Source organism: Oncorhynchus mykiss, chromosome 27 (assembly GCF_057628025.1).
Source record: "Oncorhynchus mykiss isolate SJ-2025 chromosome 27, ASM5762802v1, whole genome shotgun sequence".
In the NCBI taxonomy this organism is placed as follows: Eukaryota; Metazoa; Chordata; class Actinopteri; order Salmoniformes; family Salmonidae; genus Oncorhynchus; species Oncorhynchus mykiss.
The window spans coordinates 30,295,052-30,309,709 of NC_143048.1; the positions used below are offsets into that span (position 1 = coordinate 30,295,052).

Consider the following 14,658-nt stretch of genomic DNA (forward strand, 5'->3'; position numbering starts at 1 on the left):
ATTTATGCTCTATCATACTGGGCACATTTGAAAAGAGACCTAGGTCTCAATATGTCTTACCTGTTAAAGTAAAGTTTAAATCAAATCTGCAACCCATGAGTTGTTGCATCTTTAGATCTCCCCTCTTTCTAAATTTCAAACAGATATTTCCATCTCTGTCCATGAAACCACTCACGTGTGGTGCACATTTTAGAATGGTGTTTTCCCACAAATTGGAACATTTGCGCATAGGCCTACCGCCGTGTGCACAGTGCTGCAGTGAAAATGTGAAGAAATAATAGTTTAAACTAAACCTTCTTATCAGTTGCATCAGCCTTAGTTGATACAGTGCATACCTCCACTACACTACTTTGATACGCATCGTGAGGATTAAGAAGTTAATATATGCAATTCCCACCAAAAAAGTGGGTATATACCCTCCACTACACCACTGATTACCGCCAGCTACTGTACTGGAGTGCCCCCACCTCCTGACTGTGTAGCGGAGTCTTAGCTTAAAAATGTACCAATAGAAGTATGAAGAGGGGTTCCTGCAGATGCAAGAATGCCCACATGCAGCAACGCCCCGAATTGCTGGCCACAATTGCACCCTTCTCAAACCTACTGATTAGAAGGTACTGTGTGGATTGTATTTTCAACCAGCAACTATCAGGAAATAATACTGATCATGTTTTTTCACACTTTTACAGTGTTAGTTTCGTCATCTGTTGTACAAAATGACACAAAACACAATAAAAACTGAATGATTACTGCACTGGGCCTTTAATGGAATGCACTTTATCAATGATTTCATTTTGTTAGAAAACTTCATAATATAGACCATATTGTGCACATTTAAAATTTTAAGCAAATACAGAAATATGAGCAAATATTGTTCCAATATAAAATATCAGTGTTTGTTGACATGGGCACTTTAATATCAATCATATACATCATATTCCCAAAGAGAGAGGCTACATATAGAATACACTTTCTCCCTCTTGACATTTTCATTGTTTTTTGGCTCAACTTTTTCCAAACCAGTCATTCTTCAAAAGCATGGCTTTGATGAATATTCCTCTTCCAACCAGTGCAGTAATCGATTTTAACCAACTATATTTCCACCATGGATGTTTCTTTCCCTCCTGACATGGCTGTGGAAATCCATGCATAGTATGGCTACCTTTACTCTGTGGATATTCCCATTTGAGAAAATAATGTAGCAAGTGTTGGCACAGTAGCACTTTAAAGTGGGGCCAACAGTCTTTAGAATTGTCATATCTAATAAGAGCATAGGTCCAGTCTCTTTGGTCTGGGTATTGGACTCTGGCAGTGCCTGCTTCTGATAGCAGCCATTTGTAGCCTACTCAGATCCCACCTATTTCCTCAACGAGTGCCACACCATGCCATGCTGTATATCACCAGAAGAGGGCTCTGTAACTCCATCAATAAATCCAGGTGGCAGCAAAACACTGCCATGTTGTACAGACAGCTTCCACCAGGAAGTGCTAGTGCAGTCTTCTGGTCACCCTAGATTCTTCATCCAGTTCAGCATTGATAAGGGAGAGAGAAGAAATCCCAGGTTATCATCTCTGTCCCAAGCAGCTGTCTCTGAGGTCCATTGAGAGCCACTCTAGCTTCCCCCGGAGCACCCTGCCATACAGCTGCGGCACTTGGTTCAGACTCTGGCTCTGCTGGCTGGGACAGCCTGGGTCTGGATCTGAGTCTGTCAAGTCATCCTGTGGACCAACAGACACACAGTCAAGTATTTGTGAGGGGAGAATAGGAGAGAGGACAAGAGAGAGAGGGCTGGCAAGAATTAATGTGTGTGTGTGTGTGCGTGCGTGCTCCATCTCACCGTGATGTCCAGGTTGGTGACTATGTGCAGGTAGTTTGTGATTCCATGCTCTAGTCTCTCCAGCAAAGATAACTGACAGCTGAGTTTGGTGTGTGTCCTCATTCTCCCCACACTGTCCAACAATACCCCCAGAGCCCCTCTCACCTCAGCATGCTTCTGTTGTAGCTAGGGATGCACACACACACACACACACACACACACACACACACACAAAGACTGAGACAAACGCGCAATCAATTTAAAACTTTGAATTTATCAATTAGATTTTGGGATTTCTGATCCCAGGAGGCCTTTAGAATTCTGACACAGGGTAGCTGAAGGGAGGAGTGGAGTTGGTCTGAACCACTACAGGTAATCTGGATGGATCAAAGAAATGGTAAAGATACACTGAACCAAAATATAAATGCAACATGTTTCATAAACTGAAATAAAAGATCCCAGAAAAGTTCCATATGCACAACAAGCTTATTTCTCTCAAATTTTGTGCACAAATTTGAGTGAGCATTTCTCCTTTGTCAAGATAATCCATCCACCTGACAGGTGTGGCATATCAATAAGCTGATTAAAGAGCATGATCATTACACATGGGGACAATATAAGGGACAATAAAAGGCCACTCTAAAAATGTGCAGTTTTGTCACAAAACACAATGCCACAAATGTCTCATGTTTTGAGGGAGCGTGCAATTGGCATGCTGACTGCAAGAATGTCCACCAGAGCTATTACCAGATAATTTAATGTTAATTTCTCTACCATAAGCCGCCTACAACATCGTTTGGCAGTACGTCCAACCGGCCTCACAACCGCAAACCATGTGTATGGCCTGTGGGCGAGCGGTTTGCTGATGTCAACATTGTGAACAGAGTAGCCCCATGGTGGCAGTGGGGTTATGGTATGGGCAGGCATAAGCTACGACAACGAACACAGTTGCATTTTATTGATGGCAATTTGAATGCACAAAAATACTGTGACGAGATCCTGAGGCCAATTGTGAGGCCTATATTTTTAAGTCACAGTATCTGTGACCAACAGATGCATATCTGTATTCCCAGTCAAGTGAAATCTATAGATTAGGGCCTAATGAATTTAATTCAATTGACTGATTTTTTCCATATGAACCACATCTCTGAAAAATCTTTGAAATTGTTGCATGTTGCATTTATATTTGTGTTCAGTATACAGTGCCTTGCGAAAGTATTCGGCCCCCTTGAACTTTGCGACCTTTTGCCACATTTCAGGCTTCAAACATAAAGATATAAAACTGTATTTTTTTGTGAAGAATCAACAACAAGTGGGACACAATCATGAAGTGGAACGACATTTATTGGATATTTCAAACTTTTTTAACAAATCAAAAACTGAAAAATTGGGCGTGCAAAATTATTCAGCCCCCTTAAGTTAATACTTTGTAGCGCCACCTTTTGCTGCGATTACAGCTGTAAGTTGCTTGGGGTATGTCTCTATCAGTTTTGCACATCGAGAGACTGACATTTTTTCCCATTCCTCCTTGCAAAACAGCTTGAGCTCAGTGAGGTTGGATGGAGAGCATTTGTGAACAGCAGTTTTCAGTTCTTTCCACAGATTCACGATTGGATTCAGGTCTGGACTTTGATTTGGCCATTCTAACACCTGGATATGTTTATTTTTGAACCATTCCATTGTAGATTTTGCTTTATGTTTTGGATCATTGTCTTGTTGGAAGACAAATCTCCGTCCCAGTCTCAGGTCTTTTGCAGACTCCATCAGGTTTTCTTCCAGAATGGTCCTGTATTTGGCTCCATCCATCTTCCCATCAATTTTAACCATCTTCCCTGTCCCTGCTGAAGAAAAGCAGGCCCAAACCATGATGCTGCCACCACCATGTTTGACAGTGGGGATGGTGTGTTCAGCTGTGTTGCTTTTACGCCAAACATAACGTTTTGCATTGTTGCCAAAAAGTTCAATTTTGGTTTCATCTGACCAGAGCACCTTCTTCCACATGTTTGGTGTGTCTCCCAGGTGGCTTGTGGCAAACTTTAAACAACACTTTTTATGGATATCTTTAAGAAATGGCTTTCTTCTTGCCACTCTTCCATAAAGGCCAGATTTGTGCAATATACGACTGATTGTTGTCCTATGGACAGAGTCTCCCACCTCAGCTGTAGATCTCTGCAGTTCATCAGAGTGATCATGGGCCTCTTGGCTGCATCTCTGATCAGTCTTCTCCTTGTATGAGCTGAAAGTTTAGAGGGACGGCCAGGTCTTGGTAGATTTGCAGTGGTCTGATACTCCTTCCATTTCAATATTATCGCTTGCACAGTGCTCCTTGGGATGTTTAAAGCTTGGGAAATCTTTTTGTATCCAAATCCGGCTTTAAACTTCTTGACAACAGTATCTCGGACCTGCCTGGTGTGTTCCTTGTTCTTCATGATGCTCTCTGCGCTCTTGACGGACCTCTGAGACTATCACAGTGCAGGTGCATTGATACGGAGACTTGATTACATGTAACGGATGTGAAACGGCTAGCTTAGTTAGCGTGGGCGCTAAATAGCGTTTCAATCAGTGACGTCACTTGCTCTGAGACCTTGAAGTAGTAGTTCCCCTTGCTCTGCAAGGGCCGCGGCTTTTGTGGAGCGATGGGTAACGATGCTTCGTGGGTGTCAGTTGTTGATGTGTGCAGAAGGTCCCTAGTTCGCGCCCGGGTATGGGCGAGGGGACGGTCTAAACTTATACTGTTACATACACACAGGTGGATTGTATTTATCATCATTAGTCATTTAGGTCAACATTGGATCATTCAGAGATCCTCACTGAACTTCTGGAGAGAGTTTGCTGCACTGAAAGTAAAAGGGCTGAATATTTTTGCACGCCCAATTTTTCAGTTTTTGATTTGTTAAAAAAGTTTGAAATATCCAATAAATGTTGTTCCACTTCATGTTTGTGTCCCACTTGTTGTTGATTCTTCACAAAAAAATACAGTTTTATATCTTTATGTTTGAAGCCTGAAATGTTGCAAAAGGTCGCAAAGTTCAAGGGGGCCGAATACTTTCGCAAGGCACTGTATAATACAGATAAGATACACAGAATGTGTAAGTCTGTTTCTCACCATGGCAACTTCCAGGTCCTTCATGTTGTTCATGTTTCTCCAGTCGTGTGTGTCTCACACAAAGTCGATTGATCTCGTCTGGACGTTGGGTACCTTAGAAGAAACCACGAGCAACAACAGGAGTAAAAGTCCTAAAGGAGTGAAGAGCAGAGATTATTTAGGTTTAGGATTACAATGGTGAATGTGTCCCAGACTAAAACCAAGATGGCCTCTGTTTCTCCACCAGTTCAGTGGCTCTAAAAGAGGTAGATTTGACCACATTCACACAATATGTTTCCGCCTAATGTCTCTTACACAGGGTGTTTCTTTGGGACTTTTTTGAAACTCTTTTAACACAGGAGCCAAGCCAAGTGTTATCTTCTTGAGAAAAGCCATTGTTTTATTACTGTCCATAGATTACCCAACAGGTGAACTGAGCTGCTTCAACAAGTTCTGCTCAATAACAAAAAGAATGCCAAGTTCCATTCTCTGATTTCCCTCTGGTCCAACAAAAGACCATAACAGATATCTTATCTTCCATATATAAAATCAAAGTTCAAAATTCTATTGGGCAAGTCTAAACATGATATTTCTATGTATGATCTAAAAAGGATAGGCCCAATAGAATATTTACTATTAAACTGATGTGTATATTTCTCCTTAAAAATGTTTATTGTTTTGCACAAACGAAAGATCATCATTCAGATGCCTAAAAGATGTATTGGGGTACATTTTAAAAGACACACAATATAGATACAAAAGTATGTGGACGCCCCTTCAAATTAGTAGATTCGGCTATTTCAGCCACACTCGTTTCTGACAGGTGTATAAAATCAAGCACGCAGCCATGCAATCTCCATAGACAAACATTGTCAGTAGATAGGCCTTACTGAATAGCTCAGTGGCTTTCTACATGGCACAGTCATAGGATGCCACCTTTCCCACAAATCAGTTTGTCAAATTTCTGCCTCGCTAGAGCTGCCCTGGTCAACTGTAAGTGCTGTTATTGTTAAGTGGAAATGTCCAGGAGCAACCTGTTCAGCTGTTAAGTGATAGGCCATCCAAGCCCACAGAACTGAACGAGTAGCGCGTAAAATCGTCTGTCTTCGGTTGCAACACTGGCTACCGAGTTCCAAACTGCCCCTGGAAGCAACATCAACACAAGAACTGTTCATCAGGAGCTTTATTAAATGGGTTTCCATGGCCGAACAGCCGCACACAAGCCTAAGATCACCATTCGCAATGCCAAGCGTCAGCTGGAGAGGTGTAAAGCTTTCCGCCATTGGACTCTGGAGCAGTGGAAACGCATTCTCTGGAGTGATGAATCACGCTTCACCATCTGGCAGTCCGAAGGACGAATCTGGGTTTGGCGGATGCCAGGAGAACGCTATCTGCCCGAATGCATAGTGCCAACTGTAAAGATTGGTGGAGGAAGAATAATGGTCTGGGGCTGTTGTTCATGGTTCGGGCTAGACCCCTTAGTTCCAGTGAATGGAAATCTTAACGCTACAGCATACAATGACATTCAAGACGATTCTGTGGCAACAGTTGGGGGAAGGCCCTTTCCTGTTTCAGCATGACAATACCCACGTGCACAAAGCAAGGTCCATACAGAAATGGTTCACCGAGATCGGTGTGGAAGAACTTGACTGGCCTGCACAGAGCCCTGATAACCCCATCGAACACCTTTGGGATGAATTGGAACACCGACTGCAAGCCAGGCCTAATCGGCCAACATTAGTGCCGACCTCACTAATGCTCTTTTGGCTGAATGGAAGCCAGTCCCCGCAGCAATGTTCCAACATCTAGTGGAAATCCTTCCCAGAAGAATGGAGGCTGTTATAGCAGCAGAGGGGGGGGACCAACTCCATATTAATGCCCATGATTTTGGAATGAGACGTTCGACCAGCAAGTGTCCACATACTTTTGCTAATGTAGTGTATTCCAATAACATCTTAAAGAAATGCATATCAATGAATAATGCACACAATTCCCCTTTGTATGTCACATGTTATGTTAGTGTGTCACATTTTCAGTAAAGCATACATATTTTCACCATGCATATACTTATTTTACTAATATATCATCACTTGAGGGGTCTAATAAACCACACTGATAACAAAAACATAAATAATTCACATTGCATGTGTATTAGTATCTTATATAGGCCTATTGCAAAGCGCAGTTGGATACCCACTGCTTAAAGCCATAACTCACTCTTGTGCGCATGACGCCCCTCAATAGCAGCATTTTCTTCCATGGTGCTCGTCCCCATGTTCCATTTAATCCAGGAGGGGAATCATAGGCGTTTGCGACACTGTCTACAGTGGGAACATAAGAGAAACAATTGTCCCCCTGAGAACTCTCCCAAAAGTGGTATGAAACGGGATACAGGAAAACACATCTGAATAGAACAAGACAAACCGGTTGTCTTTTAGCTCAAAGAAGATACTATAATATGAGTATCGTTTGATCATCTCTTATTTTCTACATTGTCATTGTGCCTGTGAGTAGGCCTAGGCAAACTCAATTTCCTTTCATGGGTTAATAGATAATCTAATCCCTGGGATATTGATAATGTATCTGGATGTATAGAAGCTATTGCCTAATCTACCACACTGGATTTTGCTTGCTAAGAAATGACCTTTGGACATGCATACTGCGTGCAGGTTTGGTCAGCACTGAGCACTCTCATGCCGTTTACATTATCCACTCCAACTCCTACCACACACACTGTGAATTATGCTGATATCAAGATTGGATTAAAAGCCGTGCTTGGTGTTTAGAGTGAAAGACACTAGAAATAGTTCAGTGGAGAGATAAGTCCCCTACCTCTCTGCCCAGCCGCAGTAGTCCTCCTATAATATACAGTATATATAATAATATATACCATTTTGCAAACACTTTTATCCAAATAGGGGCATATATTTTTACTTACAGGTGGTCCCGGAAATCAAATCCACTATGCTGGTGTTGCAAGCGCCATGCTATACCAACTGAGCTCCCTCTTTATCCTCCTGCTTCCCCTCTTTCCTCCTCCTACTTCCTACCCCTCCTCCGTCCTGCACCCTTTCACCCCAGAAGCCCATTTTTAGCTGACCACAACCTGGCCCTGGTGTTGTAGAGTGGCCCGGGGAACAATGGCCCCACCAGCCCATATGGAGACAGACAGAAAGTGTAACCACGGTGATAGAGCTGGGGCAGATCTTTAAATTCACATCATGTAGCGAAAACCCTTTCAGATAATCTACGTAGTACAGGAGGAGACACGGAGAGAGGGATACAGAAAGGAAAAGGTTTGCATGACAAATTAGTGTCTATGAGTGTCTGCGTGTGACCATTACATTAATCACTAGTGTGTGTGTGTGCGTGTGTGCGTGTGTGCGTGTGTGCGTGTGTGTGTCTTCATTCAGTGGGCCGGCTTTACTGACGTCTTTATGGAAGGCCATCACCATGGCAACGGCAAGCAATGAGTGTCTAATAAAAGGCTGCTCTCTTCTCTGGCTGTTGCTCTCTCTCTCTCTTTCTCCTATTTGCCTTTCTCTTTCTCTGTTTCATTTATTTTATTTTCCTCTGTCTGTCTTGCCAACCTACGTAGCACAGCATGCTCAACATCAGCATAGGGAGATAGATAGAACAGCAAAAGTGAGGCAGAAGAAAAGGACAGAAATAGGTCTAGCTCTAACATCTCACTCCGTGTGAATGCAGCCTACTGTGTCATCCATCATCCATCTGTGTGGGGGACATCTTTGATCTGTCAAAGAAGAGGATCTTTGATTTACCAGAGTTGGATATCTTTGTGACCTGTTGAGGAAAAATCTCTTTTGAAATCTCCTAGAAAAGGATATCTTTGTACAGTGGGGGATCTCTCATCATTGTGTATTTCTAAGGAAGATAGGAGAGCATGTGTCCTTTGTGTTGACCAAGGAAAGGCTCTCGGAATACTGTAATGGTTAAAGACTTAATTCAGGGATGGCCCCCTTACTACTGAATTGTCGACAGTACATGTCGACTGTAGAGACAGGTTTACTATGCTGACCTTTGCTTTGGTGAAGGCAAAATAAATTTGACAAATGTGATATGATATTGAGCTATAAATGCATTCAACTCAACTTTTCATCTGCCAATAATGCGTAGGACACCACCCCGTCTTGACGGAACACAACAAAAGATTGACAATCAGCAGGGTGAGGAAGAAGAGGAGGGAAAAGAGGCGGAACAAGAAGAGGAAGAGAAGGGAGAAGAGGAGGGTCATCATGATTTGGCTAAATCTTCTCTATGCCCGTCCTGTAGGCGTGGTTTTGACGTTGCCCTTCTCCTACCATGCTCCCATACCCTGTGTGGGCGCTGTGTAGGAGGTGGAGAGGGGGCAGGGCGATGTGGAGAGGGGGCAGGGCAATGTGTACTGGATGAGGAAGGGGACGGTGTGTCCCATGCTTCCCGTGGTGGCACCTATTCTGCCCACCACCGCTCTACCAGTACGCCTGTGTGTGCCGTGCTGTGCCCTTGCTGTCGCCACCCTGTGGAGCTGCCATGCTGGGAGTGGGCTTCTGCCACCTGTTGCCTGCCCCCCGACCCCACCCTGACCCCTGGGTGGACAGCCAGTAGTGCTGGGGACCAGGCGGAAGAAGGGATGAAGGCCTTCTCACAGGTAACTAAGCTTGTTCTTTTCTTTTCATGTTGGATAGGTAGGCTTATTTCATCTTTGTTTTAGACAAGTGAGAGGCACACTAGCCTTATGGATGCACAATCTTCTCCCATTGCCCTATTCAATCTTTGGATGGATACAGGTCACCCCTTCCAAGTGACCCAGTGACATAAGCCTCCCTAACACATCTTCCCATTCCTTCCCACCCCACCTCCACTAATCCCACATGCAGAGGAATCCATTCGGCAGAGACAAAGAGGATGTCACGGACCAGATCACTGCTGCATGTGGTGAGTGAAATGGCACCTTGGCAGTTAGTCTAGGTTAGACACATTTTGTGAGCTCAAGGTTAAAACTGGGAGACATGCCAGGCAGTTGTTATTGTTGTTGCTGTTACTCATCACGGTGTTGGGCCTCTAGTTCCTCTGAATACCGTCAGGCCTCATGGGAAAGGGAGAATGAAGTGGGTTAAGGAGAATCTGGCAGGCTTACTTCCCTACATGCTTTACTGAGTAAGGCTTTAAATGGCGCCAACTGTGTTGTGTCTGTTTTAACGGTCTCTTTTCTCTCTGCGTATCCATGGATGCAGGCTCATCACTGGAGGGAACTATAGATCTACGAGAGGAGGAGATGGAACAGTCTGTCTCAGGTCAGTGAGTCCAATGCAAGACTCTTTATCCAAGGATGTCTTGATATACTGTGTAGAAGAAGAGTAAAAATACAAATGTTATTAATTACAATGCCCCTGGTTAGAGGAAATCAGGTTTCACCTGCTCTTTCGTCTTCATCTCTCCCTTCCCAGGTCTGACGTTCACCCTGGACCCCTCTGCTGCTGCTCCATCCCTCCATCTCTCCACCTCTTCTCTCACTGTGACGTTCCACGGACCAAGCCCTCCGCCACTACCCTCTCGCCATCATGGAAACAGGGTCACAGGGTCAGTAACAAGCACTGAATCCCAGGAGTCTGCCCCCCATCCCCTCCCTCAGGTGTGTGGGGACGTGGTCATCATCAGGGGTCAGTTCTACTGGGAGGTGGACGTATGCAACAGCACCCTCTACAGGATAGGTGAGGAAGTGCACCCTAATCCACCTGGCCATGATTTACTGGTAGTGGCAGAACAAGTACAAATCCCTGCTTTGATAATAATAGTCTTAGCTTCTGGCATGCTGATAAATTCCTACTGATGGAGATAAATATGAATTCCCATGGGCTACATTTCTTACACAATCATGTTGTAGCCTACAAATACATACAGACAGTCTTGTGCAAATGCTCCCGCACACAGGACACAGGCTGTCTGTCCTACATAAAGTTCATTCACATCCTTCAACTCTGCTCTGTGGTGCCACCTAGTGGTGAACAGGATGTCAGCAGGGATATCCCAGCGCTTGGCTGAACCACTAAACAATTGCATTTTTTATTGAACAATTACATTTTGGCTTACAAGGCATATTGACATCTGCTCTCTGTAAACAACAGAAAACTCTAAAAATTTTAGCCCAGCAACAAACCATAAACAATCTGTTGATTTGCATTAAATATGACAGAAATGTGCAGCTTCATCATTAACTGTAGGGAGTCAGGCCAAATACCTATTAGTGGTTGTTGACCATGATGACTGGCACTGTCGACAGAGCTGTACTTAGGGAATAGGGATACTTAGCGAGGTAATATGGGATGGGAACCGCATTGATATTTCACATATTATTGCTCACTCATGCCTATCTCACATGAAAAAATACTACAGTTTACTATAGAATACTACGATACTTTCTATAGAATTCAGTAGTAAACTGTACTATACTGTAGAATACTATACGACACACTGTAGTATATCTCTATTATGTGTAGTACTTACTATAGAATGGTGTAGTATACTGTAAAATACTATAGTAAATACTACAGTATGCTACAGACCACAAACACTACAGTAAATACTAGTCACATCCACAAAAACACTACTGTCTGCAAAAACATTACGGTAATTACTATAGTGTATATACTACAATATTTCATTTGCATATACCCTGTCCATTACCCTCCCCCATATCCTAATATGTTCCACCCATAAGTGAGAAACCTACATGCCAACTATAGACCATGTATTGTGTTCCTTACAGAAGCCCTGAACTGTCTGTTCAGACCTTAGTCCTACCTACAGGTTATGGAAAATGTGCTCTTTGAGTATTTTGTCCTTTAGATTTCCTCAAGGACAAAGCCCCCACTGTGTCAAAGATAATAAACCAAAAACTGAGTTTTATTACAATACAGTCCACAAAAACACTACAATATTTTTTACATGTTTTTTATTTAACCTTTATTTAAACAGAGAGTCACATTGAGATGAAAAATCTATTTTACTAGAGAGCCCTGTATACATTATAATAAAAACAGAATAATAAAACATACATACACTACCGTTCAAAAGTTTGGGGTCACTTAGAAATGTCCTTGTTTTTGAAATAAAAGAGAGAAAAAATTGTCAAAAAAGGTGTTTTTCTTTCAAAAACAAGGACATTTCTAAGAACCCCAAACTTTTGAAGGGTATAACGATATGAAAAATTTAAAAAATTGTGGCGGCCACGCACCGCCGCTGATAAATACATATGGCGGAAACACTGTGGGTGTGTGGGTGCCAGTCTGTTTCTACTCCAATATCAGGTTTTAATTCAGGCCAAATGAGGCAACAAATTGTTGTTGAGTGCATAAACAGTCAGGCATACAGACTATCCTATTTCATGGTGACATTGAAAAGTTTATTGGCACAATATTTGAAGACATCATTTCCCATTATGTCTTTTTTGTGACTCAGAAAGCAACCATCTTTCCTATTTTCCATACAGGAGTGAGCTCATTGGACGATGCTTGCGGCTGGTGGCTGGAAAGGCGGGGCTTGTCCTTCTCCACTGTGTATGATAGCCGTCGGGAGCCCTTACGTGCCGTGCCACCCCAGATCAAGACCCTAGGGCTGTTCCTCAACATGGGTGGAGGGACGTTGAGCTTCCACAACCCTCTGACCCAGGAGCACCTGGCCACCCTACCCACTCGCTTCAGCCATGCTGGGGTACGTCCCGCTCTGGGGCTGGGCCAGGGCAGGCTGAGGCTCCACTGTGGCCTACCCCCTCCACCCCACGTCTTTCTCAGCCGAGCATCTGACTATAGAGGGCCCACTGGAGCTGGTGGGGGTCGCTGGCGCAGAGACATGCCCTTCCGGTCTGTACGGATGGTCATCCAGAAGTTTGAGGAGCTGGCGGTGTCAGATTCTGACTCAGGGCTGGTGTCCAGTTTTGGGTCATCCTGCTCCACTCTGGCCGAACCAGGCCCAGGCCTCAGCTTCAGCCTCAGCCCAGGAGCAGCTCTCCATTCTGGGAAAGAGGGAAAGGAGGCGGGGGCAGAGTGACATATGGAGGACAGAGTATAGTACCTTGTACAATGAAGGGCCTCTACCCTGCTGGTGATAGGAGCAAACTGCTACCACATCACGCTAGCACATCGTCACATTGAAAATAGGTTGTCACAAGGTTGGTCATGACAATGTGACAAATTTGGTATAAACTTGTGAGATGGAAGGACCATTCTTCTGCTGTATGATGGGAGAAAAGTGAATAACACACCAACTCTTTGGGATGAGTTTGATCTTTGGATGACCATTTCCATGTCTAATTTCCCATCTCTGAAGAACTCTCTGTGACTTCTCCCCAGGATGCTGGACTTCCTCTCAGCTACACAACCCCTGGAGGTTTGGGGCTGGGCCAGCGCTGTCTGTGGGAGTGTTAGGAGGATGTCTCACTGGGGGTCCCATACTCTGGTGTGGGGGTTGATTGTAGGACAGTAGGGTTGATACGGATGGTGGTGATGTGTGTGTGTGAGATTGTGAGGCGTGGGAGTCAGTGGCGGTAACACTACCAGTGTTGACTCAGGGTCACAAAGACAGGTGATAACGTACGTTTATCCCGCAGGACGTTTGTGTGTGTGTGTGTGTGTGTGTGTGTGTGTGTGTGTGTGTGTGTGTGTGTGTGTGTGTGTGTGTGTGTGTGTGTGTGTGTGTGTGTGTGTGTGTGTGTATGTGTGGCGTGCATGAATGGGCTGGGCCCAGAAGACCTCTGATGACCACAGGACCCTACGACTTCAAAAGACAGGCAGGGAAAGAGGGAATGACAAAGATAAAGGGAAGGAGTAGGCCTTTATAGAAATGTAGCAGGTGGAGAGATGGTTGGAGCAGGAATAAGTCAGAAATGTTAGATTGTTTGTCCAATTGATTGTGATATTAAATCCTACTGCAACATTATTTGTCTGGTCATCTGAACCAGGAAGTAGTATTAAAGAGGGATTTCCTTCTGTCCCATCCTGTCTCTCCATGATCTCTCTTTTCTTTTTTTCTGCTGTTTGCATGTTGTGGAACAGACACTGGTATCATTTGGTCAGACCACCCAGATTGTAAATCAGCTGTAAACCACATTGTAAAAAAAAAAAAAAGTTTTTACCGCAGGAATAAAAATGTGCAACCAACAAAATGTGTATACCCAGTTATCACTGGGTCCTCGACTCTTGAGAACTATCAACTTTCTAAAGCCGCTTAAAATAAAGTGCGAAAGTAATTTCACTCTTATAAACAAAATTAGATGCGGATGATGCAGAATTCAAAGGCGCTCAGTAATGGTGTTTCTGCTGGATTGGGGGGGTGGGGGTGATTCAAGCCTGGTGTTTGCTTATCGAGGGGGGAACAGATCTGTAAGCAACACGGGAACAGCTGTAGAAAAGAACAACCACATAGACTTTTATTCTACCCTTTTGGCGCCAAAGTGTAGGCCGAGTTATAGTGGTATAACAGGCACACCGGTCTGGTAACATTAATTAAATAATGAAGCCTGCTACAGTGGTGGCTGCTACAGAAGGCTGCTACAGTGGCGACTACTACAGAAGGCTGCTACAGTGGCGGCTGCTACAGAAGGCTGCTACAGAAGGCTGCTACAGAAGGCTGCTACAGTGGCGACTGCTACAGTGGTGGCTGCTACAGAAGGCTGCTACAGAAGGCTGCTAGAGTGGCGACTGCTACAGAAGGCTGCTACAGAAGGCTGCTACAGTGGAGACTGCTACAGAAGGCTGCT

At 44.1% G+C, this 14,658-nt stretch overlaps 2 protein-coding genes across 2 annotated transcripts; one reads left to right on the forward strand and one right to left on the reverse strand.

Moving 5' to 3' along the window:
* Window positions 1–736: 736 nt before the first annotated feature.
* LOC110507265 (uncharacterized) lies at window positions 737–7,429 on the reverse strand. Its single transcript, XM_090223854.1, has 4 exons — window positions 7,119–7,429; window positions 4,923–5,053; window positions 1,838–2,002; window positions 737–1,718 (listed from the first exon to the last, which is right to left on the reverse strand). Exons 2-4 carry the CDS (start codon window positions 4,953–4,955, stop codon window positions 1,566–1,568), a joined length of 351 nt encoding a protein of 116 aa, XP_090079980.1. The 5' UTR covers window positions 4,956–5,053; window positions 7,119–7,429; the 3' UTR covers window positions 737–1,565.
* A 968-nt stretch (window positions 7,430–8,397) lies between these two features.
* On the forward strand, window positions 8,398–14,064 carry LOC110507927 (uncharacterized). The gene is made up of 5 exons (XM_021588348.3): window positions 8,398–9,552; window positions 9,782–9,839; window positions 10,139–10,198; window positions 10,352–10,615; window positions 12,394–14,064. Exons 1-5 carry the CDS (start codon window positions 9,031–9,033, stop codon window positions 12,948–12,950), a joined length of 1,461 nt encoding a protein of 486 aa, XP_021444023.2. The 5' UTR covers window positions 8,398–9,030; the 3' UTR covers window positions 12,951–14,064.
* Window positions 14,065–14,658: the final 594 nt, after the last annotated feature.